The sequence below is a fragment of the Papaver somniferum genome, chromosome 4 (genome assembly GCF_003573695.1).
Source record: "Papaver somniferum cultivar HN1 chromosome 4, ASM357369v1, whole genome shotgun sequence".
Classification (NCBI taxonomy): Eukaryota; Viridiplantae; Streptophyta; class Magnoliopsida; order Ranunculales; family Papaveraceae; genus Papaver; species Papaver somniferum.
In genome coordinates this window covers 48,091,647-48,110,128 of record NC_039361.1, presented here as the reverse complement: position 1 = coordinate 48,110,128, position 18,482 = coordinate 48,091,647, and the positions used below count along the sequence as shown (strand labels likewise).

Here is an 18,482-nt window from a genome sequence, read left to right as displayed (position 1 = left end):
CTAATCAGGTTTTCATCTAACAGTGAATATTGAATGCTTTGTTACCAAAGTAACATTGATTGCAAACCCTGATTTGAAAACCATATAAAGGAGAACTCTAGTAACTGGGAAACCTAATCCCCACACCTCCTGTGTGATACTAGTTGCATAAGCTAGAGTCGATTCTCCTTTAACCTTAGGTTTTTCACGAAACCTTGTAGGTTAACGACTTGAAGACTTCAGTAGGATTTTGAAGCAAGACCAAACTATTTTCTCTATAGTTGCGTGATCTGATCTTGCTGGTTCTATCGAATTGAGTATGATCTTCTTTAAGATTGGATCGATATTTAATCTCCGATAGGAAAGATAAAAAGTAGTCACAAACATCTTCGTCTCATCGTTTGTGATTCCACAATATCTTGTTTTGCTACCATAGATTAAGATTATTGTGAGGTGATTGATAATACTAGGCTGTTCTTCGGGAATATAAGTACGGTTTATCAATTGGTTCTTGTTCACCTTGGTTTATCAAAATACGAAACAAAACTCATAGGTATTTTTGTGGGAGACAGATTCATCTACTCTAATAGGCTTTTCTGTGTGAGACAAATTTGTTTATCAAGTCTTCGACTTTGGGTCGTAGCAACTCTTGGTTGTGGGTGAGATCAGCTAAGGGAATCAAGTGTGTAGTATCATGCTTGGATCAGAGACGTAAGGAGCGCAATCGTACCTTGAATCAGTGTGAGATTGATTAGGGTTCAACTACAGTCCAGTCCGAAGTTCATTGGTAGTAGGATAGTGTCTGTAGCGGCTTAATACAATGTGGTGTTCAAATTTGGACTAGGTCCCGGGTTTTTCTGCATTTTCGATTTTCCTCGTTAACAAAATTCTAGTGTCCGTGTTATTTCTTTTCCGCATTATATTTTGTTATATAATTGAAATATCACAGATTGCGCGTTGAATCGATCAATTGGTAAATCCAACCTTTGGTTGTTGTTTGAAGTTGATTGATCCTTGAACATTGGTCTTTGGTACCATTCAAGTTACTTCTCTTATATTCAATCGGGCTCGAAAATTTCAATTTGCTGATTGCAGATTGGATTGAGAGATAAAGATATAAAACTCTTTGATATACTTTTTCTTAGATTGAGTCTGACCTTCTAGTTGATTCTCTTGAAAGTATATTGGAGTTTGTCTATTCAGATTGCCGAACGAAATATTCGGTGTGGTTGTTAGACCTCCGCTTTTTCAATTGGTATTATCTTAGGCAAACACGTTAAAGACTTCATAAGTCTGTGTTTGTTGAAATCTGATTATTATGGACGAGTCTATCTCCAATAACGTACCAAATCAGAAATTACCAGATGTTTTTCAAAGATTGAATTCACTTGAGAGAACTGTTACATCTAAGTCAATATTGAAACATTCTCTGAATGTGAAATCTGTTGATTGGGAAACACGCTAGAAGAAAAGTTGGATGAACTTTCTGATGAAGGTGATTCAGATATTGATAGAGATGTTGATGAGGAAGTCTCAGAGTACGTTAAGTTTTTGGATTCGTTGAAAATTAAGAAGATTACAACTTGTCATGTTACACCTCTTATGAATCCTCTCTGTCGAGAAAACAAGAAATTGAAAAGGATTTACGGAGGTCTTTATGGTTGGAATCGCTCTTGTGAAATCCTCAAAGATTCCAACGAAAACCTGAGTAGAAAGTCACTTGAATGTGATAATATTTATCAAAAATACTTCTTGTTGGAATAGAAACTTGCAGAAACTGAAGTAAGGATTAACTCCCAGCAAGCAAGTTTTGATGACAGAGAATACGCTTATCTCGCTCGAGTAAAACGCCTTGAGGCTGATTTAGCTGCTGCTCATGATAAAATCAAGATGTTGGAAGATGACTTGAAAAAGTTCAATACTAGTTCAAGCAAATTAACCACTATGGTAGGAGCAAGTAAAAATCATCGTGATACACGAGGATTGGGCTATAGGGGAATAGATGATCCAAGTATTAGCAAAGAGGTAAAATTTGTCAAGGATAGTGATTTTTCTCAAAAAAAGGTTTCCATTGATGGAAAAAGTGAAATACCTCCATCGGCAGTTAAGGTTCAAAAGAGCAAAGTATATCAACCTCCAAAGTCGGCACACATACAGATCGAGGTAAGAACATTCTATATGTTTTCCACTATTGCATAAATAAAGGTCACATGGAAAATAGATGTCGTTTCCGTATAAGGAATGAGAAACTACATGATGTTCTCGTTTGGGAATCACAAGAAGTTGTGAAACCAAGATCATATGTTAAGACTAATCCCCTTAACGTTACAGGTTGTAACTGTCCAACCTTTAGGCAAAGGAATCATTGTTGTGATAAACCTAGATTTTCCTATAAACGTCATACGAAGCCTTTTCATAATCATAATGGTTATCAAAAGGATAACTTCGTAAAGACGACGACAAGATCCGATGCTCCTAACTGGAGAAAGACTAACTTGCAAAAGAATAGTCAATCCAATTCTCTTTCGAGAAATCTTGACGAGAGTAATGGGAAGAAGGTTCCAGTTGTTCCTAAACACACTCAGAAGTAGATTCCAAAGAAAGTCAATGATGCTTTTATTGTGAAAAGGAATGATCTTCTAGAAAATTCCATGACTATGGAGAAGGCAGTATCCATGATGTTGGAATTTAAAGAGTTCTTTGGAAAGATGGATTTGGATGTGAAAGGTTCTAAAAGCGATCTCTTTCATGATAATCCAAAAGTCACTTGTGGTGAGCAAGATATTGTTCATCTCAACACAACTTGAGTGTGTTGAAAGTGCATCCTTACTAAGGAATGCCCTGCTATGTATACGGTGAGGGAAGCATGAGAATTGGGGTGCACAGATTATGTTCGGTAAGGCTAAAGAATTCGATTGGATTCTTATAAAAAGGTATGTCTATATAATTGAGTAAGATTTATGTTTTTATTTGCTTAGAGTACTTATAATGATCCATGTACCTTGCTTATCGTTCATTTCTGCCTAATTTGATATGTGTTTAAGGTTCTTAAATGTTTAGGGTTGAAAATAGTAGTTCGGGATGTTTGGACTTCATGGTACACATACCAGGTATGCATACCATCATTGAAAATCAAAATCCATGGATTTTAGTACACATACCCGTTTGCATACTGCTCCATGTCATGAAAATTCATTTGCAAACCGGTATGCATACTTGCCCGTAGACGTCGATTTCTGGTAAACTTGTTTTGCCCGTAAATTCTTCATCCGAACTCGGAATGACCTAATTATTTTAGCATTATCTTTCTCTTTGAATTATATTAAAAATGGTGATGATAATTTATGAATTTGGATGAGTTAAGGTTGGTCTTTGTCCCGTCTCTTGTTTTTGAGTGTTTTGCGCCGTTTCGCTGCACTTGTTCCACTTCTCTTGGACTTGGGCACTTGGATTCTTGAAGTACTACTCTTCTAATATTATTTTGTAGATTTTACAATAATGATGTTGGTGAATCACAAAGAAGGAAGTTCAAGAATGGGCAGTAGTACACATTGATATGGGATTCTTGAATGTTCACAATCATATTTTGTGAACTACAGTGCATGGTCGTTAATGACTTTGTATTTTCTTCTTTGTTAAGAAAGTATTTTTATACGACATTGGTATCCATTCTTAGTGTAAATCCGTGTGAAAAATATTGATTCTACCTTCAAAGTGCAAATGATTTTTGCAGTATTAATCTTTATGGTTTTATATTGCAAATTGTTATGGGATATGTTGTTTATGTACGTGAACCTTGATTGTTAACTCTATTATATGTCAGTATGGAAGTATTGATAAAAGATAGAATGAACTTTTGATTACAAAAGTTAAGCCTTTTATGTTATTATGCAAATATTGATGGAAGATAGGATGAACTTTTGGTTACAAATATTAAGTCTATTATACGTCAAATAATGATGAAAAATAGAATGAGTCTTTGATTATTCCGCAATATTGATCTTTCCTTGATCCACATCTTGTGTATGTACCGTGTTGCTTCGTAAGTCATCTTATGTTGAGCATGGATAACTGAATTGATCATTTTCCTTGTGGTTAATTCAATTGTGGTTGTTGGATACAAATTCATGTGTCATGTGATTTTTTAATGTCCAAAGAAATCCTTCTTTTCTTGTAAAAGTAAGGTCGCTCTTGTTGTTCTTTCGGGAATGAAATTTTATGGGGGAGAGTTCTTAATTGAACTTGTGCTTAATTGCCAATCTTTGTGGGGAGTGCGACTGTGGAATATTGTAGGAGTTATCTTGTATCTTTATAAACTACATGATGAATGCACTAAGTTTCGAATATGTGAAACAAGTTGGTATGTTATTCTCTTTTGGTCATGAAGTATCTCTATAAAAATTTCATGAGGATCCCACTAGTTTTCGTACCTTTGCCAATTTATATTGACAAAAAGGGGGAGAATTAATGTGTAATTCACATTGAAAATACATATGGTTTACGAATCATTATGTAAAGGGGAGTGGTTTTCATTGTGAGATGAAGTATTGAAAAAGGGGGAGTGATACATATCACCATAGTATTGTTGTCAAAGTTGTGATACAATTGAACTTTGATGCCGTGTAATGATACTATGACATTGAATAACAATGATTGAGAGAAACCGTTTTTTCATTATTATTGCTACGGATCTTCAACAATGATGATGCAGAATTGAACACATTTGGAATCATTGGAGTACTTGGAAGTGACGAAAATTTCGAGTAATGTTGAAGAACCAAGGAGATCAAGCATTTGGATAAGAAGCTACATAGTTTATTTATTTTGTAATTCATATGTATTGATAGCTTTGTCATTAAAATTTACAAAGGGGGAGATGTGTTAGAGCACTGCTCGGTCGAACTCGCAAGCGTGATATCTCAAGCTTGTTTGTCAATGTTAGTGATCAAAACTATAAGTCTTGATTTCTAGTCTACTTATAGTGATGTCTCAGACTAGGATAGATTGTGTAGTTGAGCATTAGACTTCACGACGTTCATCAAATGAAGACAAAGAACTACCGAGGAGAGCTTGTGGAACTTCATCAACAAAAGGTATGTGGAGACTGAAACTCATCCATCACTTGGAAAGTCTATTTCTACTCTATCTCCTATATTGAGACAAAAGTCGTATTACTTTATAGTTGTGGATTATACACATTTGAGATTTCGAACTGAGATTAACTCGCTTATATATTTCTAGAATTATGTGTTGGTAAGATTTCGCTTCAACCAAGTTCATCTTATATTCTTGATGAAAGTCAAAAGATGATCATGTGAAAATCGCCGAGTAACATCTTACATGGTTTGTGTGATATAATCATTTGATGTAGACTTGGAATTTTTCGTTATGATTATTTAAATAACTTGAAAATTGCTTTGATGCTAATAGTGTATGAAAACGGCTAGTGTCATCCTCTTAAAAAGTTTCAATGATTGAAATAGAGTTTAGAATACTTAACCATCATTAGATTATAAACATAGTGTGCATTCTTGCATGCATGTGATCCATAACCGGAACTAAAGTATGCATACCCATATGCGTACTTGAAGTTGTGAAATTCCGTGTACCAAGTACACATACCGGTATGCGTACTTGCGTAAGGTATAGATCCGGGAATTTCTGATGGGTTTTGGAAGTGTACTTAAGCATGCATGCCTGTTGGCATAATGGCGAAACCAAACTCATACCAGTTGCTTAGGTATGCGTACCCGTATGCATACTTGAGTGGTTAAAGTTCTAAATCGGTTGGCTCATGAACTAATACATTTATATATTAAGGAATGCATTCTTTGCAAACCGTGGCTATAATGTTCATGAAGTGATTCGAGTGAATCAAACCTATTTTGTTTCAATTGTGTTCTTATATACTTCTATGAGAATATAACAATTGAACAACTCTTTAACTAGTTTCATTTGAGTCATTTGAACTAGTTATGGTTAAGATGAATAAGGTTGATGTGATAATCTTTATATAGATAACCTCGGTTAACTACGGTTGACCCAACATGATGTACACATTTAGGTACGGTTACTTAAACCTAAAATGAAGGTACATTTCATTTGTTTATAACAAACTAAGTTCGATCTAACGGTTGAAAGATATTAGCATGAATCTAATCAGGTTTTCATCTAACAGTGAATATTGAATGCTTTGTTACCAAAGTAACATTGATTGCAAACCCTGATTTGAAAACCATATAAAGGAGAACTCTAGTAACTGGGAAACCTAATCCCCACACCTCCTGTGTGATACTAGTTGCATAAGCTAGAGTCGATTATCCTTTAACCTTAGGTTTTTCACGAAACCTTGTAGGTTAACGACTTGAAGACTTCAGTAGGATTGTGAAGCAAGACCAAACTATTTTCTCTATAGTTGCGTGATCTGATCTTGCTGGTTCTATCGAATTGAGTATGATCTTCTTTAAGATTGGATCGATATTTAATCTCCGATAGGAAAGATAAAAAGTAGTCACAAACATCTTCGTCTCATCGTTTGTGATTCTACAATATCTTGTTTTGCTACCATAGATTAAGATTATTGTGAGGTGATTGATAATACTAGGCTGTTCTTCGGGAATATAAGTACGGTTTATCAATTGGTTCTTGTTCACCTTGGTTTATCAAAATACGAAACAAAACTCATAGGTATTTTTGTGGGAGACAGATTCATCTACTCCAATAGGCTTTTCTGTGTGATACAAATTTGTTTATCAAGTCTTCGACTTTGGGTCGTAGCAACTCTTGGTTGTGGGTGAGATCAGCTAAGGGAATCAAGTGCGTAGTATCATGCTTGGATCAGAGACGTAAGGAGCGCAATCGTACCTTGAATCAGTGTGAGATTGATTAGGGTTCAACTACAGTCCAGTCCGAAGTTCATTGGTAGTAGGATAGTGTCTGTAGCGGCTTAATACAATGTGGTGCTCAAATCTGAACTAGGTCCCGGGGTTTTTCTGCATTTGCGGTTTTCCTCGTTAACAAAATTTTGGTGTCTGTGTTATTTCTTTTCCGCATTATATTTTGTTATATAATTGAAATATCACAGATTGCGCGTTGAATCGATCATTTGGTAAATCCAACCTGTGGTTGTTGATTGAAATTGATTGATCCTTGAACATTGGTCTTTGGTACCGTTCAAGTTACTTCTCTTATATTCAACCGGGCTCGCAAATTTCAATTTGATGATTGCAGATTGGATTGAGAGATAGAGATATAAAACTCTTTGATATAATTTTTCCTCTATTGATCTGACTGTCTAGTTGATTCTCTTGAAAGTATATTGGAGTTTGTCTATTCAGATTGCCCAACAAAATATTGGGTGTGGTTGTTAGACCCCTGTTTTTTCACAAGAAGCTTCGATTTTTTGAGCTAAAATACGACAACCAAACTTGACATACCAACTTGGTGGGTTACCGAGAAATCCTCTAACATTAGCAGTTTAAAAAGAGAGACGTATTAAGTATAATGCTGACAATTATTGCTAATCAAGTGTTCCGAACGCCAACCACAAATATGAGATTACTAATCTAGCAACATATCAAGCTAAAAAAGCATATCTTCTATAGGGCTCTTACTAGCTTATAAATCATTGATTTTGGAAAACTATGTTGAGTGGTTGGCCAAAGTATATTCAATCGGGATTGGTTTGATAATAATCTTATTATATGCATGGGGTATTATATAACAAAGAAAGTTGCATATCATGTATGTTCTTGCTTATCTAGTTCATAGTATGAAAAACAAGGAGGGGTGACACATTAACTACTCATAAACAGCTTTCAAATGAGAAAAAAAAAAGCTATAATGTTTGTGTTGAGGAAAAATGAACATCCACAATAATGTTTGGAGTAAATGAATTCTCTTTAAATCGAAAACAATATTAATTGTTATTTATCTTGTCATGCACATTAAATCTTTATTTATACATTAAACTTCTTTTATAGGTATTTACCCATATTTCAAGATTGTAAATTATTAATTTCTTAGTTTATTAGCCAGCAGAATCATATCGTTGCTTCTCTTTCCATCTCGGGTCAAACCCCCATGTTCAAAAATCTTCATGGAAGCAAATGAATATTTCTCCTCTTCCAAACAGAGAAAAAACCCCAGTTGGCATTACATGGGTGAATCGGTAAGAGAGATAGAGTGTACTAGCCTTATTTCCTTATAATAATTCAGAAAACACAAATATCTATATATAGTAGACTTTCGTGCAAGGAGGCGCCTTAGTCTCCTAATATATCAAATAACATAGGACTACATTCATATGACTGAAGCTCATATTATTGAAGAACTTTCTAAATATGTTAATTAAGTATTTATTGTTGCCAACGTCCTGAAAAGTGAAATTCTCTAATACATACATCTATTAGGACTAAATGTACAACAATTTTTTGACAATATATCAAATATATTATTATTAACACAAGTACCACTTCATCTACTCTTTCAATAATCAAACAAATAATAATCATGGATGCCCATAAACTTTTAAGTCAAATAACTACATATGTATGTACCATATCCACCTATAAACAATTCCCAAAGGATCTTTAAACTTACAATTTCATTGCAGTATTGCAGTTATGGTGTTGTGTTAAAAAAAAATATATTGCGTGCACATTTGGTTTTGTAAAGTACAATCAAGAAAGTCCATAGTTTTTCTAATATAAAACATGATGTTCCGTTGTTGTTTCTCACACCATATCAAGTTTTTACCCTCTCTCCCACTCTTTGTTTATCTTTATCTATAATTCTATATACTCTGTTAGAGTTTCTAATTTTTCTTTTGAAATCACCCATACCATCAGTCAATCATGAATATCATTAGATCTTTTGTTAGGAGAACCTGATAACCTTAACAATCCTTAAGCAACTTGGAATACTGTTTTCCCTTCACTCAAGATCATGGAGTTTCCTCCCAACCCTGATCCTGAAAACTTCATGCTACCATCTTTATCATTGCATAGTTCCTTTAGAGATCATCACCGTGCTGCTGGTTTAGAGGATGATTATGATTATAATGATGGTGAGGCAGTTAACCATGAGCTATTCAGTAAAATAATTTTTTATTTACCAATCTTGAAGGGCTTGGGTATATCGGCATTAAAACTGAAAACGCTCCTGAAGAGTGGAAAAATCAGAAGTTTTAGAACTTTCAAGCCTCACCAACTTACCGATTTGATGTTTATAAGTTCCGCAGCGAATTGTGGCATAAAATTGTAATCACATAAAATTTGTTGTAGTATCTTGGACCGAAAAACTAAGAGAATAAAAGGGAAGTCTACCTTTTCTTCCAAACCAACTAGACACCAAATATAGGACCTAAAAAGGTCTCCTTAATATAAACTTTTATCTTTTTATGTTTGAGTATGACATCTATAATGTCTTATGTGGATCATCATTCATCAGTATTAATTATGAATCTTAATTATGTCTTTTGGTTAGATGATTAGTACATTAGTTTATAATCTGGTAATATTATTTGATTTCAGGTAGGGGCGTGGAATCCTAGTAGGTGATCTATGTTTATTTGTTTAGTGGGATGTTTACTATACTTATCCCTCAGCAGGTTGCATTTCGGTCTTAAGCTCGAATCGAAAAAAATATGGAATATTACGAGCTATAGTATGTTTGGAAAGTAGTGTTGAAAGTACAGTGCCGAAGAAGAGAGTTCATTGTTGAAGGTAGTGGATGTCATGGCTTTATGAAGGTAGTGTCCATATAAAGTAGTCATGAGTGCTGGTGTGGCTTGTTGGAAGACAATTGTTAGAACGAATTCTTAGCATCATTTTGGGATAATGCTTGGAAATGAAACTCTCCCTAGGTAGTTTATCTCGGAAAGAATTAATCATTAAGAAGTAGAATATTAATGTCATTAACATATCAACTATCTTCCTTTAGCAAGAAAAAATTGCAATATCAATATTATATTTGATAGATTTGACACGTACTATGATAAACTCGAATTCCTTAATTTCAGAAATTATCCTTTTTAACATAATTTTCATAAATAAGTAATGAAGAAAGTTTGGGAAAGAATTATAAAAGTAAAGATTTTATGGTAATTGACAAATCATTAATTAGACATTTCTAAAAACTATTACTCACAAATGATTTTCTTATAGTAATTATATCACAATTACCATGTTTAGGTAACTATGTTAATAAATTGTAAAATCTTTTGGTACGTAGTTATCAAAACATAAACATATTTAGAAAATTCTTTAACAATCTGAGCGTCAATATTAAGAATGTAGTTCTTATGTTGTTTGATGTGTCAGGAGAGGTGAGGTGCGACATGACTAAGGCATCTCCTTGCATTAAAGTCGGTTATATGCCGATTTTTTGGTTATCTGAATTATTGTACGGAACCAAGGCTAATACACAAGCTCTATCTTTCTTGCAAACACCCATGGATTTCTAACTGGAATTTTTATCTGTTTGGAAGAGGAGAAAGATTCATATGCTTCAATGAAGATTTTTTAACATGGGGTGTTAACCTGAGATGGAGAGAATTGCAACGATATGATTCTGCTGGCTAATATGCTAAGAAAATAACAATTAGAATTTTGAAAATGTGGGTAAATTCCTATAAAGAAGTTTATCTGTATATAAAGATTTAATGTGCATTAATTAACAAAATAAATAACAATAAATATTGTTTTAGCTTTAAAGAGAATCGCATTTACTCCGAGCGTCGCCATGAATGTTTATTTGTCCCTAACACAAATCTTATAACTTTTTCTTTTCTCTAATTTGAAAACTCTTCACGAATATTAAATACGTTATCCCTCCTTGTTTTCCATACTCAGATCTAGACAAGTGAGAACATACGTCAGCCCTCCTTTTTTTTGTTATACAATACATGTGATATTTTCATCCAACCAGTCACGATTGGATATTTTTAACCATCCACTCAACATAGTTGTCAGTAATTAATGATTTTTAGGATAGCAAGAACTTTGTAAAAGATATGCTTTTTGAGCTTGATACGTTGCTAGAATCATAATCCCATATTCGATGTCGGAACATATTAGATTAGCAAGAAAATTATCGGCATTATACTTAATCCGTCTCTCTTTTAGGCTTCTAATACGGTTTCTATCAATTGTGGGCCGTGATAAATCGACAACTGATTTTCCTGACAAGTATTTTTTTCCATAAATGTCTGACATGTAACCCACAATTAAACAATTTAATTCGATTAGTAGAACAATCTAACACAGACGTCATAAATTGTAGAATAAAAAAAAGAATATATTTTTTTTGACAACACAAAATACTTCACATCGTTCCATTAGAAAGAAACAAGGACTACTAAGCAGTCGAACAATTTAATTAATACAACGTTGTAGTTATAAAACACGTGAGGCAAATCCAAAAATCCTACTAACGAAAAGAAGAAAGACAATTCCAAACATCTTCTACAAAATAGAAACTTCCAAGCATCACCCCACACAATAAACATCTTCTTTCTAATCTTTCTCAAAGCCATAGTGTCCACGGATTTCGCCATGCCACTCTCTAGTAGCAATTCCATCCTCATGATGGAATTGAGTTATCAAGAAGACCCCTGCTCCTCCAAAGAACATATGCCCATCTATTGTTGTAGAGGCCTTCTTGTAAACATTTAGGACTTTTCCTGGTATCTTTAGAGCATATCCGTAGGCTTCACATGTTTTCTTCTTCACAAATGCACATCCTTCTTTTCTCTTTTGGCATCCAAAATCCACAGCTCTTCTTAGTGGTCCAGGAGGTTTTTCCTTTTTTGGTGGCTGTGAAAAGACGGCCCTCTTTCAAACAATGTTGATCACTCTCTTTTTCATCATTTCTTCTTCCTTTCTTCAACTTCTTCAAAATAACGACCTAGGTTTTCATCTTAAAAAAAGATAAATATTATTTCGGTTTCTCATCAAGCTAACAGTAAATGAAAATTCTCTTTTATATTGCTGGCAACAATAAAATTAATAACATAAAAATCTTATTTTTTGTTAATTTAGTTGAAGCCAGAGAAAGTATACTGAACAACATTTATATTAGAGACAAGACTAATAATTCCTACAAAATATTTTAATTGCATCTTTAATTGATTGCCCAAAATTAATTGGTATAATAAATTATTAAATAACAATTAGGAGAAATACTTATTTTTGGTTTAGGTTGTAGGCTACTATGATGGAAATTCTAATTGTGGCGACAACTATTTAGAACTTGATGCGATCTATTATCTCTTTTCATAAAAAAAAATCAAATGGAAAAAAAGTTTAGCAAGAGAATGTAGTTGGTTTTATTTTTGGTCCTCATGAAATCATCAGTAAAGTTACCTCTTTAAATTCGGAATCATATACAAGGAAAGCCAACTCTAAGGCTTTTTCCTTTGCTCAACACCCATCCTTTTTCGATCTCAAATAAAATCTGTTTTTTTGTTTTTTGTTTTGAACATAATGTTGTTTCTTAGTTTGGAGTCCTTATTGTTTTAGTCATCATAGAATAAACAAACTCTGTTATGCATATCCGTATATATCTCTACATGGAAAATCTAATTATTTTTGAACGTAAAAACCGTTGGACTAGAACTCACAAAGAAAATAAAACACTTAACAAACAACACCTTGTCACCAATGAATAACATATCATTAAAAGATGTATTTTTTATCATTTTTTTCCAACACAAACTACAAAAAAGTACGAAAACTTAAAGAGCATTTTATAGGCTTTTGAAGTTATTTCTGGTCTAAAAGCTAACTTCAGAAAGAGTACTATAGTTGGTCTTGGTCAGCTTCATAATGAGGAGGTTTGTGCGGAAATTTTTGGCTGTAGTATGTCACAGCTACCAATGGATTATTTGGGCATCAAAATGGGTAGTAAATCAAAGTGCAAAGAGGTTTGGAGTGATATCATACAAAATTGCTCCAGAAGCTGTCTGGATGGAAAATAACTTATTTATCAAAAAGTCAGAGACTAGTTATGATTCAGAGTGTGTTGGCCAATATGCTTGTTTACTATCTTTTTATATTCCAAATGCCAGTCAGTGTTGTCAAAGAGATATTTAAAAATTATGAGAAATTTCTTGCGGGGTTCTAGTGCTTCTAAGAAAAGAAGTTGGGTCAATTGGTCAAAATTAACTTACCAAAATGCAAGGAGGAATTGGTTTAAAGAAAATGCAACTAATAAATAAAGCTCTTCATGTTAAATGGATATGGAGTTATCGCAATGAAAAACAAGCTTTGTGTAGAAGAATCATTAATCAGAAATTTGGTGGTGCAACTGAAGTTTTGTTTTCTAATCAGAGTAACAGGTCAGTTTGTTTGAGTTTATGGTATGGTATTTTGAAAGCAAAAGATTTTATGCCTGGTTCAAATGTGATTCTTGGAGATGGTAATGGTACTTATTTCCGGGAGGATATTTGGATTGTCATCAACCTTTAAAACAGGCTTTTCCTAGCCTATTAAGCTTTTTAAATTCAAAGAAGCTTTGGTGAAGGATATAGTTTGTGATCAAGGTGCTTGAGACTTTTAATTTTTCTAGATTATCGAATGAATATGAATCAACAGAGGTGGTTCAATTACTTCAAGTGATAGGTGACCAACTAATAATATCTTTTCAGCAGCTAATGACAGGATTTGGAGATATGGCAATGGGAAAGGTTTTCCTGTAGCTAGTGCATACTCTGCACTTGGAACAGAGAGATTTTTTTTTATCTTTCCCTGACAAGCAACTTTGGAATCCAAAAATCTACCTAAAGGTTTATTTCTTTTATTTCTTGGTCTGGACGTTATGCTATAATGGTGCCGCAACTTTGGATTATTTAATTAGCGCTGGTATTGTTTAGAATGATAATTGCTTGCTCTGTGGTCATTATGACGAGACTAATTCTCATTTTTCTTACACTATAAAACAACAACAAAAAATTGGTTAAAAAGACCAAAATCAACAATTCCTGAGTGAAAAGGACTTGTAAAATTTGATACTGTTTAAATGGACGAGAATGTAAAAATAGCCAGGATGTAAACAGTTTCATCCAACCCATTTTCAAATACTTTTTCTTATTTTTAATTTACATCAGGATGCATCCAATTTCATCCTCGCTCTTTTTTAAATTTAAATCAGGATGAATCCAGTTTCATTCTTGCTATTTTTTTGGTGTCCATTTCACCCATACTAATTTTTACTCGTCCATTAGAACCATGTTTTAAAAATATTGGACAAATGACCCATTTTCCGACAAAACAACTTATAAGATTTTGGTCTTATTTTCCGAGCAGTTTTCAGATTAGGTGGGTCTTTTCAAATAATGTTCGAAAATTTTTCTGGGAATAAAGATAAAAAAAAGAGTAAAAACGACTCAAGAATCTGTAACTATGTAGGGTTACCTGTCTTTCGGTATTTGGTGGAGTATGTGGAGAAAAAGAAAAAAATATGCTTTATAAAAATGTTTCTAGAAACATTAAATTGGTCATTATAGAAGTTAAGTTTCTATTTTTTTTTTTTGAAAGTAACATAGATTATCAAAGGCAGATTAATCCTTTGATTCAGACTCATTGGAAATCAAATCAGATTAATTTGTTCCTCCGATGACTAAATCTGCAGAATTGACGCCATCTGTAATGAGTACAACAGAGTTTAAGTTACATATGTTTTGAGTTTTGATAATGTTTAAAGCCATTGAAAGAATTAAAAACATAGGTACATCGTAAAACCAAAAATCTACTAGATATTTCTTTATGATATTTTTTCATTGTAGAAGTTAAAGTCTCCGCTGTTTCCACCTCTATTGTTCAATTTATTTTGTAATTGGGATGGTGTAATTCATATATCCGTGTCATTCTTTGTTTCTCCGTCACTTTTCCGGTGATTTAGAGTCTTTCTTAATGCATTTTGCCCTTTGTCATCAAATAAAATAAAATGGACTAGTGTTTATTATACTTGGTGATCAAAGAGGTCTGGAACCTCGGTTCAAGCCCATGAAATGTAAACAAGGTGTAAACGTATTTGTGACAACGAGGAAGTGAGGTGTGAAAATAATTATCATTTTAAAATCGCTGTTTCACAGTTCTTCATCGTCAAATCCCTTGGCTCTTTCTTCTTCATCTTCAATTTCACAGTTCTTCATCGTCATCATCAATGGCAGGATCATCAATAATGGAATCTTTTTTCCAGCGTTCATTAGATGACCTAATCAAAGGCTTACGTCTCCAGGTAACTGAATACAACTTCATATCTAAATCCCTAGAAGAAATCAAAAGAGAAATCAAATCAACAGACATTCAAACAAAATCAATTGCATTAGAAAAACTAACATATCTAAATTCAGTCCATTCTGTTGATATGATTTGGGCATCTTTTCATGTTGTTGAAGTTATGAGTAGTACAAAATTCATTCATAAGAAAATTGGTTACTTAGCCGCTTCACAGTCTTTTAATGAATCTACAGATGTTATTCTTTTGATTACTAATCAATTGAGGAAAGATCTTAATAGTAGTAATCAGTTTGAAGCTGGTCTAGCCTTAGAATGTTTGGCTGTCATTGGGAATACTGATTTAGCTAGAGATTTAACTCCTGAGATCTTTACTTTGTTGAGTAGTAGTAAGGATTTTGTTAGAAAGAAAGCCGTAGCGGTTATTTTAAGGGTTTTTAATAAGTATCCTGATGCTGTGAGGGTTTCATTTAAACGTTTGGTTGAGAATTTAGAGAGTGTGAATTCAGATCCGACGGCAGCTATTGGGGTTTTCTGTGAATTGTGTTCGAAAGATCCAAGATCCTATCTTCCTTTAGCTCCTGAGTTTTATAAGATTTTGGTTGATTCGAAGAATAACTGGGTGTTGATTAAGGTGCTTAAGGTGTTTAGTAAGTTGGCGCCTTTAGAACCTAGGTTAGCAAAGAGGATAGTTGATCCTATCGGAGAGCATATGAAGAGGACTTCGTCAAAGTCGTTAATGTTTGAGTGTATTAGGACTGTGGTTACTTGTTTGACTGATTATGAGGTTATACTTAAGCTTGCAGTTGAAAAAATTCGTGATTGTTTTTTGTCTGATAATGATGATGATCCGAATTTGAAGTATCTTGGATTGCAAGTGCTTTCGATTCTTGGGTCAAAGCAACATTTGTTGGCTGTGGTTGAGAACAAGGAATTCGTGATTAAGTCGTTGAGTGATTTGGATCCAAATATTAAATTTGAATCGTTGCGGCTTGTTATGGAAATGGTTTCAGAGGGTAATGTAGCTGAAATAACTCATTATTTGGTTGGTGCTGCACTTAAATCTGATCCCGAATTTTGTAATGAGATTTTGGGCTCAATTTTAACGACTTGTAGTAGAAATGTTTATGAAGTTATTGTTGATTTCGATTGGTATGTTTCTCTTCTTGGGGATATCTCGAGGAATCCACACTGCCAAAAGGGGGAAGAAATAGAACGGCAACTTGTTGACATTTGTTTGAGGGTTGCAGAAGTTAGGCCTGAGATTGTACGTGTTTCTCGTGATCTTCTCATTGATCCAGCCTTACTGAGTAATCCTTACATGCATAGAATATTACGTGCAGCTGCTTGGGTTTCTGGAGAACATATTGAACTCTCAAGAAACCCATTTGAACTTATGGAGGCACTATTACAGCCACGAACCAATCTCTTGCCACCATTAGTCAGGGCTGTGTATATCCATTCTGCATTTAAAGTTCTTGTCTTCTGCCTGTATTCTTATCTTGCGCCGAAAGAAGTTATTTCAACATCTGTGGGTGATTTGGCGCCAGAAGAATCAGCTGAAGCATCAGAACAGGAAGCTTCTTTCTCTGAAGGGGATGAATATTTCGATCCAAGGATGAAAAGATTAGGGGAAGGTCATACTCGGGACAGAAATATCGAGAACGGGCAGGCTTCTTCTTCAGCTTCTTTAGAGAATGATCCTTTCACTCACGAGTCTATTTTTAACATGTTAAATATGATAAAAATGGCTTTAGGGCCACTATCAGGGAGCGATGAAGTAGAAGTGCAGGAAAGAGCAAGCAATGTTCTTGGCTTGATTGACCTAATGGAGCAAGAACTACCTGGTTTGCTAGTCAGGGAAGGAAGTTTAAGGGGGGAAGAATTCCAAGGTGTTAAATTTCTGGACTTACTGCAGAATGCGTTTTCCAAAGAGCTCGGTCCAGTTTCACTGAGTGCTCAACAAAGAGTTCCGGTACCTGAGGGACTTCTGCTCAAGGAAAATTTGTCCAAGTTGGAAACTGTTTGTGGTGATATTAATCTCACTCCATCAAGTTCATTTTCCCTTGGAAGTGTTCTTTTTGTTGAAAAGCACAATTCTCAGCAGACGGAGAAAGAGTCAGACCCATCGTCTGAGTCTACATCTCTGCTATCTGAACATCGAAAGAGACATGGCTTATATTACCTCTCTGCAGATAAAAATGGAAGTGGATCTAATGATTATCCGCCTGTGAATGAGTTGAGTAATGCCATTGACAGTGCTCAAGATCTTTTAAGACTTCCAGGGCAGTCAGTTGACTCGAAAAAAAAGAGCACAACAAAGCGACGTCCTGTGGTGGTACGCCTGGATGATGGAGAAGAAGCAACTGTTTCGGGTGTACAGAAACCGAAAGATTCAAAAGATAATATGCTTTCAGGTGCTGTCCGAGATATTCTTTTGGGGGATGAAACCAAACGCATGTCATCACAAAGTATGCCTTCTAATACTGGAAAAAGAAACGGAAAAGAGGTGTCACTAGATACTGGACATGTTCCCCAATCTAAAGAAAAGGGTGAAATAGAAAACCCTAGCACTAGTATCAGTCATCATGGTAAAGAGAGACGTAGAAGATCCAAGAAGAAAGATGGTGAAGAAAGTAGCCAAAAGGAAAGGCAGAAGAGTCATCGTCAAGGTAGGTCCAAGACTCGTCAAACTGCAGAAATCCAATCGCCTGTGATACCTGATTTCCTCTTGTAGCATTACAGGTTGTTGTAGAATCTTAAATTGAGCTTTGGGCTTGTTGTTCTGCCCCTAAGTTAATGTGTTCTCATTCACAGAGTTTTTTGTTTTTCCCTCACGAGTTGTCTATATAAATTGGAATGTAAAAGTGGTTTTCTTCCATGTTTTTGGTTTATACTGTTTTCAAATTGAGATGTAAATTTGCCTGATGTTTGTTGTGTTTTTTAGATCTCTTCTTCGATATCTAATGGGTTCTCAATGGTTGGGCAGTGTTGCTAGATGTTCTTTCCTTTTGAATTGTCTTGGTTGAAATTCTTGATCTGAAGTCGAAACACATGAACTTCAATATTTACTGACCAAAAAGTAAAAAATTCGAAGGTAGCACAGTGCCAAAAGTGTCTGGAGATACTCAGAGCAGCAACATAGGAACCAAAAGCATTGTGCTATTTAGGACGGAGCTGCTTCAAATTCCCTCGGGTAGCTGCTGCGGTTCTTATCTCTCCCAGAAAATGGGCAATTTCAATTTTTAACTGCACCATTACCAG

At 34.5% G+C, this 18,482-nt stretch overlaps 1 protein-coding gene across 1 annotated transcript; it reads left to right on the top strand.

The window, feature by feature from the left end:
- Nucleotides 1-15,080: 15,080 nt before the first annotated feature.
- Nucleotides 15,081-18,146, top strand: LOC113275389 (AP-3 complex subunit delta-like). The gene has a single exon (XM_026524873.1). It carries the CDS (start codon nucleotides 15,145-15,147, stop codon nucleotides 17,953-17,955), a length of 2,811 nt encoding a protein of 936 aa, XP_026380658.1. The 5' UTR covers nucleotides 15,081-15,144; the 3' UTR covers nucleotides 17,956-18,146.
- The last annotated feature ends 336 nt before the right edge of the window (nucleotides 18,147-18,482 follow it).